At 38.2% G+C, this 18288-nt stretch overlaps 1 protein-coding gene across 15 annotated transcripts in view; it reads left to right on the forward strand.

Moving 5' to 3' along the window:
• Usp54 (ubiquitin specific peptidase 54) overlaps window positions 1-18288 on the forward strand; it is a 117461-nt gene that overhangs the window by 49792 nt on the left and 49381 nt on the right. For 11 of the 15 annotated variants that reach the window (XR_004518250.1, XM_033766538.1, XM_033766533.1 and 8 more), the window contains one exon: window positions 3252-3344. Coding sequence is in view for 14 of the 15 variants with exons in the window: in XM_033766538.1 (XP_033622429.1) it covers window positions 3252-3344 (93 nt within the window). In the remaining variant the exon portion in view is untranslated. Of the gene's footprint in view, window positions 1-3251; window positions 3345-11637; window positions 11694-11765; window positions 11856-16529; window positions 16668-17450; window positions 17475-18288 lie in introns of those variants that run through there. The other 4 variants (XM_033766534.1, XM_033766537.1, XM_033766535.1 and 1 more) reach the window with 4 other exon arrangements.

Consider the following 18288-nt stretch of genomic DNA (forward strand, 5'->3'; position numbering starts at 1 on the left):
TACCAAGTTTATCTATGTAATAAAAGTTTTATAGTCTCTCAAGTTTTTTATTTGAAAATGTTAAAAAGAAATTCTGTGCTGTCAAACATGTAGAAAGAGTTCAAGTATTTTCCCTAATTACTATCTCAAATTTCATGCAGTTAGGTAAGGTTGGTTAGATTTTTTTTTCTCACAGATGATAAAAGGTTTTTTTGTTTTGTTTTGTTTTTTTGGTTTTTTGAGGTAGTGTCTCACTATGTAATTGAGACTGACCTGGAACTTACTATATAGTTTAGGCAGATCCCGAACCCACAGTGATCCTCCTGCCTCAGCCTTCCTGAGTTCTGGGATTACAGGTGTGTGCCACCACACCTGGCTTTTTTTTTTTTTTTTTTTAAGACATGGTCTTGCTGTGTAGTTCAGGCTGACCTTGAACTTACTATGTAGCCCAGGCTGGCCTCAAATTTGAAGTGATCCTTCTGCCTCAGCTTCCCAAGTGCTGGGATTACAGGTATGCATCACCACACCTGGTCACATAAAGATTTTTTGAGTAATTTTATATACTGATAATACTTTTTGTAATTTAGAAGTAGACAAAATAAAACATCGACATAAATGTGTTTGTTTACGTCCTTCTTGGAAGTAGTCTCTTTTTTTTTTTTTGTTCCTGGGGATCAAACTCGGGACCATGTGCTTGTGAGGCAGGTGGCAGAACCACTGAGCTAAATCTCCAGCCCTAATAGTCTTTTGTTTTAAATTCTGTTCCTTTCTATATAGTCTATTTATATTGTCAATTGAAACAGTGTTTATTACTTTCCACTCCAATGTCCAGTGCCATATAACATGTACTGTATGTACACACATACATATTCTATATCCATAAAGATTGAAATGATGGTTTTCAAGTGCCTATTACAATCATGTTATTAGTTGAAAATAATTATCATGATGAGATAATATTCTTTTATTTATGTATTTTTTTTTTTAGCGAGTCTATCAATGCATGTCAAGCTATCCTTGAACTCACTATGTAGCCCAGGCTGCCCTTGAACTCATGGCAGCCCTTCTGCTTCAGCCTTTTGGACTAGAATTACAGGTGTGCTCCACCACCCCTGATGTATGAGATGATATTCTAACTTTTGAAATGACAGCTATATTTACCACAGATGTGTTGAACCTGTTACATTTGTTATTTACTTGGGAGCATAGTCTGTGTCACAGAACTTTTAAAATATATATCTTGATATACATACATAAGAAGAGAAGCTCTGGGGCTCCAGAGGTTGTACTTTTTCATGGATTATGCCATTAAATGTTCTCTTAGCAAGGAGAAATTCCTGAAGCATTATGATGTATATTGTATCATTTATTTTTAACTAAAGTTCACAGTGTATTTAGATATCTTTAATTATTTTTATCCCTCCCTTCCTAAGGGAATCTTACCAAGTTGCCCAGTCTGGCCTTGAATTTGTGATCTTCCTGCCTCAGCCTCTTAAGTAGCTGGGATGATAGGTGTGCTACACAGATTTCCTCAGTTTTTATTTTTATTGATTGATTGACTGATTGAGACAGGGTCTTGCTATGTAGTTCAGGCTGGCCTTGAAGTCACTGTGTAGCCCAAGCTGGTCTTGAACTCCCAGCAATCCTTCTGCCTCATCCTTCTGAGTGCTAGGATTATAGGAGTCTGCCAACCCTCCTGGTTGATACCCTTATTTTTTTGTTTTTGTTTTTTTTTCTCCTGGTGCCTGGGATCGAACTCAGGACCTTGTGCTTGCCAGGCAGGCACAGTGCCACTGAGCTAAATCCCTAGCATATCCTTAGATGTTTTATGTTTTGGTACCAGGGATCGAACCAGGCAGTGGCACCAAGTTAAATCCCTGGCCCTCTTAGTTTTTAATATAACATTTTCTGCTTTAGGATTCCTCCTAGAATACCTCATTTACATTTACTTGTCATATCTCCTTAGGCTCCTTTCGTCTATGATAATTTGTGAGAATTTCCTTGTTTTTGATGACATTGACAGTTTTGAGTAGTATTGGTTAGTTATTATTTTGTGGGTTGCCTTGTATTGAAATTTGTCTGAGCTGGGCGTGGTCATGCATGCCTGTAATCCCAGTACTTGAGAGGCTGAGACAGGAGGATCACTGTGAGTTCGAGACCTGCCTGGGCTGCATAGTGTGTTTCAGGTCAGTCTGAACTACATAGTAAGTTCCTGTCTCAAAAAAAAAAAAAAGAAAAAGAAAAAGAAATTTGTCTGATGATGATGATGTCATGTTTAGATGATGTTTACGGATTTTGAGGAGGAAGGCCACAAAGGTAAAGGGTCATTCTTATCAATCATGTCATATCATATCAAGGGCATGTGCTATGAAAATGATCATCACTTTTGATATCATTTATTTTTTATTCTATTAACTTGAGGTGGTCATATCTCTCTCAGAGTTTAAAAATCCTAATTCTAGAGCCAGGTGTGGTGGCACATGCCTGCAATCCCAGCATTGAGGAGGCTGAGGCAGGAGTAATGCAGTGAGTTCGAGGCCAGCTTGGGCTACACAGTAAGACCTTGTTTCAAAACAACAAACAAATACCACCCCCATCCTAATTCTAATGAAGACAAAATTCCACAGTATACTTCAAGATTCTAATATATAAGTTTTAAAATATTCTTGGTTTTCTTATATATACCATTAAAATAAATCATTATTCTGCAGCTTGTTTTGCTTTGAGCCCAGGTTGGCCTCGAACTCACTGCCATCCTTCTTCCTCAGCCTCCCAAATGTTGGGATTACAGGCTTGCACCACCATGCCCGGCATTCTGCAGCTTTTAACCCATGAATTTCTTTTTCGGGATCACATTTGATATATGGCATACCATATTTTTTCTAAGAGACCTTCACATTATGTTCACATTAATGTGTTTGCCAGGTGTGTTGGCACATGTCTATAATCTCAGCGCTCAAGAGGCTGAGGCAGGTGGATAACAAGTTTGTGGCATGTCTAGGGTACATTTCAAATTTGAGGTCAACCTGGGCTACATAATGAGAACTGATCTGAAGAAAACAAAAGCAAAACAAATCAATGTTTTCTTCAGAATATGCTCATTTATCACTCTTGTTAGATACCTCACCTTTATTTGTTTTAATTTACTAGAATGAGCTTTTTTTCTTAGGCATAATAAGATTGCGTCTGCAATCATTACCTATGTTTAATTAAATTTAAAATTAAATGATGGCTTTTAATAGAGCATTGAAATATTTTTCCTTTTTTGTCAGGTTTTGTGGCACTTGGACATCTTCCGACGTAGCTTTAGGCAGCTCACAACTCACAAATGCATGGGAGATTCCTGCATCTTTTGTGCACTCAAGGTAAGTACTTACTTGTTTTTTCCCACTAATTTTGGGTTGCCCAAAGATTGATATTGGTTGGAGGGGTGGTGGTGGTTAGTTAGGATTATGCTAAAGAATTTGTTACTGAATTAGCTGCCTGTGGTTTAGAGTAAAAATAAGGGTGATTAGTTTTGTTTGCCTCAAAGTTTTACCACATAGCTTGGACAGTCTTTCTCTTTTGAATCCCTTTTATTTTTATTTTTGGTACCAGGGATCGAACTCGGGACCTTGTTCTTGTGAGGAAGGCATTGGCACCACTAAGCTAAATCCCTGGCCCTTGAACCCCTTTTAGGCATACATCTCTATTTGATGTGATAGGATTTATTCAAGTATACTTCTACTTGAAAAGCTAATTCTAAATCTTCATGTAAAAATAATTTTTTTTGTACTGGGGATCCAACTCTGGTCCTTGCTCTTGCAAGGCAGGTGGCAGAACCACTGAAACAAATCCCCAGCCTAAGAATAAATGTTTTAAATGGAATTAACTATTGTTTGTTAAAATGAAATCTTAAAACTTTCATATTTCCTAATGTTTACCATTACCACATTTAATAGATTTGTTGCACCAGTTTTTTATTTCACATATTGTCTGGTTCCATGTTTTTTATTTCTAAATAAAATGAAACTGGGTATTTGTTTAAAGACAAAATTAGAGATTTTGACAAAAAATTTTTAAAATAAAAATTTAATAAAGAAAACCACTGTATAAAGGACCACATCATTTTTGTTTTGGTACTGGGGGGTTGAATTTGGGACCTTGCGCTTGTGAGTCAGGCATCAGAACCACTGAGCTAAATCCTCGGCCCAAGGGCCACATCTTTTGCCAACATTTAGCTGCCATATGTTTTCTTGGTCCACATATGCAGCAGATTACTTGTTTTTGGGTGAAATTGTGTCATCCAAATGAGTCTGAGTGGGCCAGAGTAATATTTTAGTCTCCTGGAGTTTGAATTCTTGGTTTGTCATAGAGATGCTTGGAAGAGTTTATTATATATTTGACTTAATTTCTTTTATATCTTTTTTTTTGGTACTGGGGATTGAACTCGGGTCCTTGTGCTTGCAAGGCAGGCCACTGAACCACTGATCTAAATCCCTGGCCCCTTTTTCTTTTTTTTTTTTTGAGACAGGATGTCACTATGTAGTTGAAACTAACCTGGAACTCACTATGTAGCCGAGTCTGGTTTTGAACTCAGAGCAGTCCTCCTGTCTCAGCCTTCCAAATGCTGGGATTACAGACGTGCACCACCATGCCCAGCTCCAATTTCTTTTATATCTTAAAGAAGGAATTGTGACTAGAAAAATGGGAGAGTTACCTAGTAACTCAAAAATATTTTTTTGACCAGTGTCACTTCGGAGTGTTAAGTTTCTCATAAGACTTTAGAAAGTTCAGTCTTCTGAACCTTTGGCCACCTGGATCACAAACATCTTTTTTCCACCCTTTTTTTGGCCTATTGTAACTTATAGGAAAACTCAATATAAATTACTGGTGATTGGGGAGTTTAAATATGAATTTTGATAAACTGAATCTTTTATAAGTTGATTGCAACATTTCTCACTATGCCCATTTAGAGAGATATTTATCTAAAAGAGCATTTGACCTGATTTTCTGAATGCCACATTGGTATTATCTAATTTTAGATAAATATAGCTGTCTCTTGGTCAGCAAGTCCAAGGGAAATCTGATTTGTGACATTAAAACCATGCTATCAAGGTACAGTACTTGATAGGGAGATATTAATCCTGGAGAGATCCCTGGTAGAAGAATCTCCTGAAACTGCAAACTCTCATCTATATCGGGATGGAATAATAGAACTTACAAGATCTCTGATATATGTTTGACTAGTCCGATTGTGCTATACTGTACTTGTCATTGATTCAGGAGCTGGCTGCCATATTAGGTTTCATTTTCCAGAGAGACAAATTATTACTTTAACATAAATCAGTGTCATGTAAGCCAGAGAGATAAAAAATCATCAGACTCTATGGGACACACCGTGAGATATCCAAATCAGAAGGGAAGTCATTTTTCAAACTGGGCTGAGGAAATATCTTGAGACCCTTGGGAAGAGTAATTCCTTGAAATGGATAGGTAAATAGGCTTAGAGGGTTCAGGCTTACTTTGGGTTTCATAACTCTAGGGGAGGTGATAGAATTCTGTTACTTTCTAGATCACTGCCTAATATAACCAAGAGAATTTATTTTCCTTCTCTGCTTCTTTTGTTATTTTGGAAATATATTAAAGATTTGTTTCCTGTCTCCCACAAATATTTCTCAAGCCTTCAGTCCTATATAAATATAAAATAATTGGGTGATAGTTGGTTTATATTCTTTTCATAATTGTACACTGAATTTGGAAATTATAAATATGCAGGTGGCTTAATTTTTTTGTTTTTGTTTTTTGTACTGGGGATAGAACTCTGGTCCTTGCACTTGCGAGGCAGGTGGCAGAACCACTGAGCTAAATCCCCAGCCCTGATTAATTTGAAATCCTGGATTCGCTGAACTTGGTGCTATTAGCTGAGAAATTTAAATCATTAGAAAAACCAAAATTTTCAATAAATATTCTTCCATTGAGAATGGAGGGCTTCATTCTTTTGAGAGAAAAGAAGGAATGACTTAAGTTCATGAAGGAATAAACTTGGGAGGGACCTTCAGGGTTCTATTTGGGTTCTACTGTGGGATATCTTTTTGTTTCTTACTTTAAAAATATTTTTAGTCCCAGAACTTGGAAGGCTGATGCAGGAGGATCACTGTGAGTTCAAGGCCAGCCTGGGCTATATAGGGAGACCCTGTCTCAAAAATAAAACAAAAAATTAAAAAATTAAAAACTAAAAATATTTTTACAGAGTGTGGACCTAATTAATAAGCGAACCAGGTTCTTGTCGGTGTAATAAGAAAAACAGAAAAAGACACATTGTTTACAAAGGAAGGAATAAAGTTATCATATTTACAGATGAGATGTTTGGCTATTTAAAAAAATCCCATTGATAGAAAAGTGACCCAGAGGGAGAGCATTTTCCCAGCATGCCTCAGCTCCTGTATTTGATCCACCAAAAACAAGAAACCCCAAACAAAAACATCTCAAAGAGCTGGGTGCTATGGTGTTTGTATGTAGACCCAGCTACTCAGGAGGCTGAGGCAGGATTGTTGGACCCCAGGAATTCATGACCAGCCTGGGTAATATAGCAAGACGCCATTATAAACAAACCAAAAACCAGAATAAGCTGGGTGTGGTGGCATACACTTGTAATTCTGCACTCTGGGAGGCTGAAACAGGAGGATTGTAAATTTGAAGCCAATCTGGGCAATTTAGTGAGACTATCTCATAATATGAAAGAAAAAGTACTAGGGATGTGGCTCAGTGCAAAGGCCCTGGGTCTGATCCCTAGTACAAACAAAACAAAAACTTGTTTTTGAAACTTCATTGTAAATGGAATCGTTCTGCTCAAAATCTTTTTGGTGGTTTTTTTTGTTTGTTTTTTTCAGTACCAGGGATCAGAGTTAGGACCTAGTACTTGCAAGGCAGGTGTAGTGCCACTGAGCTAAATCCCCAGCCCTTTTGTGTTTTCTTTAGTTCAGCAATACGTTTATAAATATATGCCATTGGATATAGGTCTAATTTGTTTTCATTGTTATATAGTATTTGTGTAAATGAATCACTGTTTATTCATTCTAATGCTTTGGTCATTTGAATTGTTTCTAGTTTTTTGAATAATATTGCTAAAAATATTCATGTACATTTATATATATATATTTACACACATGGCTTTTATATATACTAGGACTGAGATTGCTAGATTGTAGGACATTTATATCTTCAGCTTTTTCAGATAATGCCAACTGTTTTCCAATATTCCATATGTTTTCCAAAGCACCTTTTTCTTCTTGGTACTGGGGATCGAACTCAGGACCTTGTGCTTGTGAGGTCAGCGATGGCACCACTGAGCTAAATCCCTGGCCCATGTGTACTTTTTTTGAAACAGGGTCTTGCAATATAGTTCAGGCTGGCCTTGAACTCTGACGACCCTTCTGCATCAGCCTCTCAAGTGCTGGGATTATAGGCATGCACCAACACACCTAGCTTCAATGTATATTCTGATAATTTTTTTTTTCTAGAAGTTGAGAAAAGTCAATTTTGAAATTCATATGATAGTGAAAGACAAGACTCTCCTGAATTGGAGTTTGAGTTTGTATTTATAACCCTAAAATCTCTGGTAAAGAGATTTATTTCTCATTTACATTATTAATCTACTGTAGGCTAATCCTGAGTATAGTAACTCAGGATCTTGCTTGCATGATTATAGCCATTGTTGTTGTAATTGTCATTTGGCTTACTTGGTGACCCTGGCATGTATTATAAACACGACATGGGATAAAGTTGTTAAGGTAGGCAGCCAAGTGTTTTGTGCCTGAGACTGATGCCTATATTGTTTCTTAACTGTTAACAGTGTTTTGAGAAGCCTAGGTGCATTCCAGTGGGCCACAGCCCACTTTGTCTAGTTTAGAATATAAACCCTTTCCTCTTACCTTGGATTCCAGGGATCCTACTGTTTTGCTGCCATCTAAGGCACACTTCTGTCCTTAATTCAATAATACATTGCACTCTGCAATCCTGGATTTATCCACCTTTTTCTTTGGTCTTTCAGCACCTTCTGCCTTTGGCAGCTAGTTCTGGAAACCAGGTTTTCCTGAAATAGATGCCAAGGCTGCTGCAGCCATATTGACTATTAGTAATTGCTAAGCTAGAGGGACAGAGTTCTGAAGGATTTATCTCCAAGCCCTTTTTACTTTTTTTTTTTTTTTTTTTTGAGACCTGGAATTCTGTATGTATCCCAGGCTGGTCCCGAACTCACAGTTATTCTTCTGCCTCAGCTTCACAAATGCTGGGATTATAGTTGTGCGCCACCACGCCCAGCTAACACATTTTTTCTATTCACAACACAGCAGAGCTAATCATCTTGCCCTACTGGACTGCAAGGGGACCAGGAAGTACAATCCTATTATGATTGTTGGGAAGGGAAAGAACCAGAAATATTTGACAAACAGTATGAATGACTGCCATACTTTTCCAGGTAGCAGCACTTAGGGAACTATCATAAATGTAGCGTATTTATAGTACAGCCAGTATTACAAATAAATTGATGAAACAAAATCAAGAGTTCAAAAATAGACATTGGAAACTTGCCACTTGCCTTGTGAATCAAAAAGAAAATGGGCTTTAAATGGTATTTAATTTGTTATCCATGTAGAAAAACTAGAACCCTACTTCATATTATACCAACATTAAGAATTTCAGATGAATTAAGTGTTAGGGACCTGATGCTGCCCTCGCCATCGCAGGCTGTATTCTCTTGCCTCTTAAAATGACCTCATGCTCTTATCTTTAGTTTCCCTCCCCGCAAGGCCACAGGGGTCTGGAGAGGTTAAACCTGTTTCTGGAGGACCAAACCCCTAAAGGGCAACCTGGCCTGTGATGGGTTAAAGGTAGCCCACTCCTCATAAATAAGCAATAGCCCAGCCCAAAACTAATAAAAGGACCTTCCTTTCTTTGTTCCTCTCTCTCCTTCTCTCTCCTGTCTCTCTCTCCTATCTCCTTTCTCTCTCTCTCTTCCCTCTCTCCTCTCTCCCTAACCTGCCTTCCCTAATAAAATTTCCTGTCAGACCTCTCCGTGTGTGGCCTAGTTGAGTGTTGCTGTGCCTCTACATTAAGGACTAAAAGATGCAAAGCAACATTTTTAAACTTTTAGAAGAAACTATGAGTATCACGACCTTTGGGACAAGGAAGGACTTATTAAATAATGCATGAAAAGTAGAAAGTTTAAAAATTGATACATTTTAGTTAGGTACATGGGCACATGTCTGTAATCTCAGCTACTTGACCAAGGCAGGAGGATAGCTAAATTTAAGGGCAGCTGGGGCAACTATTATGTATACCTAGATGTCCCCCAAAGCCTCATGCACTCATAGATGGGCTTTGTGGAGGTTATTGGATCATGGGGGTATGGTACTCATCAGTGGATTAGTCTACTGATAACTTGATTCCTAAATGTGATTTTTGGAGGTAGAGCTAGGTCACTGGGGGCATGGCCTGGAAAGGTCTATCTCCCACTCTCCTCCCCCTTGATCTTGCTCTGCCTTCTGGCTGCCACACCATGAGCTGCTTCTCCTCTGCCCTGCCCCTCTGTCGCACTGCCCTGCCCTGGAGTCAGCCACTTATGAACTGAAACTTCTACAAACTGTGAACCAAAATAAACCTTTCCTCCTTTAAGTTGTGGGTGTCAAGTATTGTGCCTCAGTGACGAGAAAGTAATATAAGAAAGCAACTTAGCTCAAGACCCAGACCCAAAATAAAAAAGCTCTGGGGATATAATATAACTAAATGGTAAAGGACTTCTGAATTCAATCTTTAGTACTGTTACTCTATTGGAAAAAAATTGATACATTTTACTTTTTTTTTGAGACAGGGTCTCACTATGTAGTTGAGACTGACCTGGAACTCACTATGCAGCCTAGGCTGGTCTCGAACTCATGGCGATCCTCCTGCCTCAGCCTCACAAGTGATACATTTTACTATAGAAGATTCAAGAACTTCTTTTGATCAAAAGACTCAATAGAGTAAAGAGACAAGGCTACAAGCTAGGAGAAAATATAATACTGTATATATAATCAGTAAAAGATTATTGTCCATTATAGAATTCCAGAGAAGAATTCCTGTAAAGAAAATAAGTGGCCTGGTTCTTTTTGGAACTATCCCAACCAAGCCTGTCAATGTAAATAAAGTTTGTTTTCTGCCTCCAAAACAGAGAAGTAAGCCAGATGTAGTGGCCCACACTTGTAATCCCAGGTACTTGGCAGGCTGAGGCAGAGGATTGCAGGTTTGAGCCTTGCCTGAGCAACTTAGCCATTTAGTGAAACCCTCTCTCAAAATTTAGATGGAGGAGGGTATTGAGGATGTAGCTCATTGCCAAGACCGTGGGTTTAATCCCTAGTACTGGGTGAAAAAAAAGAGAAAAAAGAATAGAAAATCCAAATGATATTTAAAATGCTTACCATAATTAGTAATCTAATTAAACTATGCTTTTTATATTGATAGAAATTTTAAAATCTGGTAAAATTAAGAGTTATCATAAAGGTGTAATAATGAGAGATTACATATATTACTTGTTAGAATGCAAATTAATACCATTGCTTAGTTAAATGGTTTGTTATTAATTAGTAAATTTGAACTTGCATATAATTTATGACCTAGTAATTCTACTCCTAGATATACATTGTGAAAAGCTTCTTGAAACATAACAGGATATAATCAAGAGTGTTCAGTGGGCTGGAGATTTAGCTCAGTGGTTCTGCTGCCTGAGCAAGGTCCGGAGTTCATTCCCCGGTACCAAAAACAAAGTGTTCAAAGTGGCATTTTTATGATGACAGAAAAAATGGAAATGACCCATTCCATTCAAGTACAATAGAATAAAGTTTAAAATTATGGTTTATCCCCATTATAAAATAATATATAGTAGTAGAAATGATGACTTGCCAGTACACATGTTGCCTTGGGTTAATGTTGGTAAAAATACATTGAATGAATAAAGCAAGTCATAGAAAACTGTATAAACTATGATTCTATTTATGTAAATACAAATCAAAAGCAGGTAAAACTATTCAGAGACACATACACGTGTTAAAAGTATGAGAAAAAAAGGAATGATTTTTCATAAAATTCAGGATATGGTTGCTTCTGGAAGGTATACGAAGGGGAATATAATCAGTTAAGAGCTTCACACTTGTTATGTTTTCCATTTCATAGTTGGATTATGGATACATGGACATTTATTTATCATTTGGTCACATGAACGCATGCAAACACATACTTTTGGGTTTTTTATATAAGGATTTCATTTTAAAATATAGAAAGGTACTGTAATCATTCTAGAAAGCATACTAAAGTATAAATTAGAAAAGTGAAAATTGCCTGAATTCTAGCACAGAGATTGCCATTTCTCCTTATGCTGGATGATGTTTCTGGTAGCAGGTCTTTTTACCTACTGTTTTTGAATTTTTTTTTGTTTTCTCCGGATTCCTGAATTCCTTTCTGTCTGTCATGTCTTCATACTTTATTTATTTTAACCTAAGAATACCCTGAAGTGATATTTTGATGTTGCTATTTTATAATCTCAAAGTGGCTTCCATTTGTCATCTCAGTCACTTAAAAATGCATGATTACAGTCATTTAAAAATCTAATGTAACATCTTCTTTTCCTCTCCTTTTCTTTCCCAGATACTCTACATTTGAAATGGCATTTACTTTACCTGGAATGTTTGTTCTTCCTTTTGGTAAACCATATCCACCTTTCAGAACTCTGCTTCAGAAATTACTTTTTTTTTTTGGTAGTGCTTAGGATTGAACCCTGGACATCATCCATGCTAGGCAAGCACTCTGCCATTGAGCTCTCTTTCCTCAGCCTCCAAAATTACCTTCTTGATGAAGTTTTTGAGGTATTGAAAATTGAACCCAGGGCCTTCACACTGAGCTACACCTCCAGCCACCTCCCCGCTTTCCTTTTCTTACATTTTGAGACAGTCTTGCTAAGTTATCCCATGCTGACCTAATTTATGATTCTCCTGCCTAGCCAACCAGAGTACTAGAATTACAGGCATCACCACACTTGACCTCCAGATAGTAATTTTGATACTTGGGCCAGAAAAGATTTCATCAAGCCAGCTATGGTGGCACATGCCTATAATCCTAGCACTTTGGGAGGCTGAAACAGGAAGATCACAAGTTTAAGTCCAGCCTGTGCAAGTTACTTAGTGAGGCCCCTCCCCACCGCAGTATCCATATATTTTAGGCAGGCATGTAAGTCAGTAGTAGAGTACTTGCTTAGCCTGTGTGAGGCTCTGGGTTTAATATTTAGCACTGCATTTGTCTGTGTCTAAATCTAGAATTGTTTAACTTAATATGTAACATGGTGAATGCATTTTGGGGAAAGTAGCTCAGCTGTTCTTCCCACTTTGTTCCTCACTGTGCCTCACTCAGTGCCTGCACCATGTTAAATACTTTCCTGGGTTGATATACTCTTTCAGGAGTGCTTAAATTTTAATTACTGAATTTTTAATACTTGAATTTTCCTTCTTCTTCTTCTTTTTTTTTTTTACTCTTATGATCTGTTTTATTCTTTTTCTATTTAATTAGAAAGATTTTTATATAATTTTTTTTCAGGACCAGACCAGGATCATAGTAAGTTTTTATTATGGGTCTGCCAGGCTGTTTCCAAACAAAGAAGAGAAAGCAACAAGGCAGAACAGGGAGCTTCTTTTATAGGAGTGGGGTGGGGTTGAGTGATATAGTGGCTAGGGATTGGGGGATCTTGTGACATCACTAGGAGGGGCTGTGTCATCACTAGTTAGGGTCATCTTAAGGAAAGGGAAATCTAACATTCCAGGATTTTGTTTTATGGTTGTTGGGCGAAGGTCTGTTCTTCTGGAGCAGCTTCAAGCTGACAAAGGGGGCGAAGGTTGGGGCTAAACCTGGATCTGTTAGGGGCAGTGGTAGGTTGGGGATTCTTCCCTCTGCCACAGTGGCTGGTACCTCATTGTGATGAGTTCTGTGGCTGTCTGGTTGTTAAATGCCCTCATGTGTTCCTGCAAGAAATTTTGAAAACAGTGAAAGAGATAGGGCCCTATCCCGATTAAAAGATATATACAAACCAGTGGGCCCAACAAGGGAAGTAGCTGAGGCATAATTTGGGGAAGCCAGAATAGCTTTGGGTCTATTCCCTGAGAATTCCATTGTCTCTTTGCTCTTCCATGCACTACTGTAATTCTTTAACCTTTGCTTTAACAATTCCTGACTGATTAACAAAATAACAGCATTCTTTACCTAGCACCTGGCACGTTCCCCCTTGGGCCGCTCTCAGCATGTCAAGGGCCCTTCTATTTTGCAACACGACTGCTGCTAGAGAATTTATTTGATCTTGTATTGTATTTAAGGACTGGCTTGTTTTATACATGTCTTCTGAAGTCTCTATGGACAGGGCCTGATAGAAATAATGTGGATGTAGAAATGCCCACTATCCCCATTGCCATCCCAGTGAGGACCCCTGCTCTCATTAAGAAGGGGACTAGAAGGGGAGTTGCCCTTTTCCTGACTGTGTTCTGTGAGAGAACTTGTTTAGACATCTGGGCTTCTGTGTAAATGGTCATGGGCTAAGGAAGGGTATGTAACAAAAAACATCAGACTAATTGAGGCATCAGTCAGAATGCCTCTTGATTACATATGAAGTACAGGCCGTTGGACGGATGCTCTTCTGAGATAAAGACGGAGCAAGCAAGGCAAGTGATAGTGTCATTTTGCCCCGCGCATGTCAGGTTAGTGGTTTGTGTAGGGAATGGGAGACCCATAGTGAAGGGTCTCAGAACTGTGGATAAATTGCCAGTATTTGAGACAGACAGGTTAAAATCTAGGGGGATGGGAATTGGAGTGAACAAGTAGAGGTAAATGGACATACACATCCAATAGTCTGAGATATTGACAGGGAGATAGTGGAGGGTGTTATTAAATAGGTGTTGTAGCCTTTTTTGACACTGGGTTATCTAGTTTACCACTTAGAGATCTATCCATTTATAGGGAGGTGGAGTGGTGGGCCTCAAAAGTCTCTCTATTGTGGCTGGGGATTTAGCTCAGTGATTCTGCTGCCTGCTTTGCAAATACATGGTCCCAAGTTCATCCTCAGTACAAAAAAAAAGTCTGTCATTAGTGACTGTTCATTGACTACTTCCTTTGGTTTTTCTTTTTTGCTGTGTGTTTAAGACCAAGTTAAAGTGAGACCTGTGTTAATCAATATGAACATCTTGCTATCTGGCAAGGTCAGTTAAATTTCTTTAGGCATTATTTTGGAACCATGAATAGAGCCTCTCAACTCCTGTCAGTGTCCGCCGTTAGGATGGGTCATGGGCCTCTCTTGAACAAGTTGCTTTCAGTGAAAGCATGGGAGATTTTTTTCTCTTGGTGACCCTCTTTTGGCACATGTTACATTTGTCCTCTGGTGTCCAACAAATCCCCCTCAGGAGGTTGGGTGATTACCAAAATGTAAGGCATTGTAGAAAAGGTTCCTTCATACCTTGGATATTTGATGACCTTGGAGGGCAGGGCCAAATATTGGTGGTTGTCTTAGCCAAGTTTCCTTTTTTTTTTTTTTTTTAATTTAATTTATTGGTACATTCTAGGTAGACAGTACAGTTACATTAATTACAGGGATCTTGTACCTTTACATGCCAGGTCTTGGTTCTCATTTTCCAAGTTACCTTTTAATGTTGGTCTCTGCCCTTTGATGGTTGAACACCCAGAAGAGACATCAGTAGTGCAGTAGGAGAAGTGAGCTTAACTATCATAACTTTATCTGGATAGCAAGCACTCTGGAATCTAAAATATAATTAGAGGACTGTTATTTTTATCAATCATGGTTGTTCTAGTAGATTTCCTGTAAAATATTAACAGAAAAAACTTCGAATCAGGCACCACACACAATAATATTTTAGCATGACAATCATGACATCTTTTTTTTTTTTTGGTACCAGTATTGAACTTGGGACCTTGCTCTTGCGAGGCAGGTGCAGTGCCACTGAGCTAAATCCCTGGCCCAATCATGACATCTTTGCAACAAACTTAGATAAATGTATCTTAGTATAAAATAGCCTTTGTTAAATGTATTTATTCCCCTCTAGAAGCACATAAAAACAAAAACTGGAAACTCTCAAGTTATTCTTTTGATAGGATGCCATCTAAGGAAAGTGTATGGGCCTACAAATGTATCTGTAATCATGAGTAGGTGGAGCAGAAGAGAAGGGGGAATACCTGGATCAAAAGGTTATTGTCATAAACAATTTGTTGGAAGACTTGTATAGTCAGAAAACATGAATATATTTTGTACACCAGAAAAACAGTAATAATAATTATTATAATTATATGAAACCTTATGTCCTATGGGTAGCCTGGTACTGAAAGAATCTTTCTAAATAACTCCTTGTTTTTCCACAGAAAATAATATATTTTGAAGATGACCATTATAAACATATCACAGTAACATATTTAGAACTCAACTCTTTGATGATAACCAATGTAAACATTTTATAACAACATATTTACTGAGGTTTATCTTTCCATAAGGCTATGAAAATTATTGGGGCTCCCATTAGTGAACAAAGACCAGAATAAATTTTTCTGAACAGCTGCTTCTTTATTCACCAATAGGAGTCTATCCAAACCTAAAAGTTTATATTTAATTATCTTGACAATTTTTTATTTAACCTATAAAACTAGGTTGTAAGAATTAGCAATTTATTTGTATCTTTGATGTCATTTTTATCAAAAAATATAATTGGACAATTTCAAACAATTGGGCAAACATATAATTTATGAAACTAGAGTGTACTCAAATATATTTGGCCAATTGAATTATAATATCTCTTCTAATTAAGACTAGTCAAAACTTTTGCAGGTCAGTTAACATCTCTTGCAATTAGAATTAGAAGGAGTAAAAGTGCTTTATAATAGTAGCATAATCTTATGTTACAGTTATTGTCAGAAGTCTGTAAGCAGAAACTACAAGGTCAACTTTACCCTATAATTACAATTTAAGAATTTGCCATGTAAAAGAAATGTTTTAAATACATTAATTAAACATCTGGAAACCAAACAAACACCAATCATTATTTTAAGTTGAAGATGAAAGGTACATTTGTCAATTAGCCAGAATTTACACACACACACACACACACACACACACACACACACACACATATTTGTTTTGTTTTGTTTTGTTTCATTTTTTTAAGATTTTCCTGCCTGAAAGGACATTGCAGCTTATTTTTGCTATGGAGCAAGCAGTCTGTAGCCGACACTGGGCCTGTAACCTAGCATTTGGTCTTTGAGCTCCAATCTTAAGCATTACATTTTCTTTGAATTGTTTTAAAACATTATATTTTATTTTCCTATATTTCTGTAGAAAACAGTAGGGCCTGATAGAATTTCTTGTTAATGTAGCCTGCCAAACAAGTTGTTGATATTTAAATAGTCAGGACCAAGAGAGGATTTTACTTTTTTTTTTTTTTTTTTTTTTTTTTTTTTTTTTTTTTTTGCAGTCTTGCTTTCCTTTTTCTTCCCAGGAAGCTGGGGAAGGAAGAGCAAGTAGAGAAGTGGTTGTTACTCACTCTTCTGTTTGGGAGGGGCTGGAGGAGCCCGGAGAGCGTGAGTGTGTGGTGGAGAGACACAAGATGGCAGAGATGAGGAAGGGTCACAAGATGGCGGCGGTAAGCCTATGAGGAGACAGAAGAGCTGGCTGGGTTATACTGTGGGGGAGGTGTGAGTGGTGAGTGATTGGTGGATCAAAGGTGGGCGAGGGACAGGTAGAGGACAGAGTTTGGGTTAGAAGTACCTGAGAAGGCAAACAGGTTTGACAGAGGGAGAGGGGAAAAAGAAGGCTTGTGGGTAGGGCATTTCTGACCATTTGCCATTGTGTTGACAAAAATTGCATAAATGTGCAGTGTGTTACAATTGAAAGTGCCATTTTCGGGCCATTGAGATTTATTGTCTAATTTGTACTGAGGTCAAACTTGGTTGCAATAAAAAATGAGTCATTTTGGCTTCAAGTCAGATCCCAACAGTCCAAGGAGACAAAGTTGTGCCAGGAGGCATCCAAGAGGCCTCAAGGGGAGGGTATTTGGATTGTTGGATGCCCATGTTAGGGTAGGTGAGGAGGAGTTAGCTCCCTAGGAGGAGGACAAAAGAGAGAATGTCTTCTTTTCTCTCTCTCTCTTTTTTTTTTTTTTTTTTTTTTTTTTTGGTACCAGGGGTTGATCTTCATCTCTTTTGATACTCCTGGAGCCAATCCCCAGAAGGAGAGAGTGAGAGGAGTTGGGCCAATGGGGCATCCCCCAGGGGCACAGTCCTGGGCCCAGTGGCCCGAGAGGATCTCTGACCAAACGCTTGGATTTCCAAGTAGTCCCCACAGGGAGAGAACGGGAATAATATAGAGGACCCGAGTAGAGGGAAGCTAACTACCTACTCACTCTGAAATCAGTGACCGGTGTGGATGTGAGTCGTCACCAATGGCAAAGGTAGAAAACCTCAAGGAGGCCCTGGCTCCGCAGATGTGGTCCGGAGGAGGTGGCTTGAAAGGCCAGCGGGGAATCATCATTTAATTTACAGCCTTCCTCTCGGGTCTTGGCACTGGATATGTTAGGTAAAAAGAGCCAAAACCAGGACCAAACCAGGGCCATAACAAGCCTTTATTATGGGGAACATATGTGGGTCTGTCTCCGAACAAAGGAGAGATATAAGATTTTTATATTGTGACTTTTGGTTTCAATTTTTTAGGTTTACTAATCCAGATTTCTTTTCCTCATGAACTATGCGTGTGGGGAGTTGAATTGTTGATGGTGGGAAAGACCTACTAAGGAAAGTGAGGCAAAGCAGTCATTTGGTGTCCTGTGCATAATTTCCATGTTACTTTGTAGTGTTTGTACTGTGGGGACAATTCTAGGATTTATTTATTTTATTATTATTTTTTTGGTACCGGGGATTGAACTCGAGTCCTTGCGCTTGCAAGGCAGGCCACTGAACCGCTGAGCTAAATCCCTGGTCTGACAATTCTGGGATTTAAACCAATAAATTTCTTTCTTTCTGCTTTGTACTGTGTTTAAAATTAGAGGAGGGGCCGGGGATTTGGCCCAGTGATTTCACCGCCAGCCTTGCAAGTGCAAGGGCCTGAGTTCCATCCCAGTACCCTCCCAAAATAAATAAAATAAAATTAGAGGAGTGTTTGGTGAGCCAGTATGAATTCCTTTCTGCTGGCTCTTGTGACCTGTTTGCATTCTTTAGTGTTGATACATAAAATTATTATTATTATTATTATTATTATTATTGTTAGTA

Source organism: Fukomys damarensis, unplaced genomic scaffold, assembly GCF_012274545.1.
Source record: "Fukomys damarensis isolate Sample0158 unplaced genomic scaffold, DMR_v1.0_HiC HiC_scaffold_20, whole genome shotgun sequence".
Taxonomy (NCBI): Eukaryota; Metazoa; Chordata; class Mammalia; order Rodentia; family Bathyergidae; genus Fukomys; species Fukomys damarensis.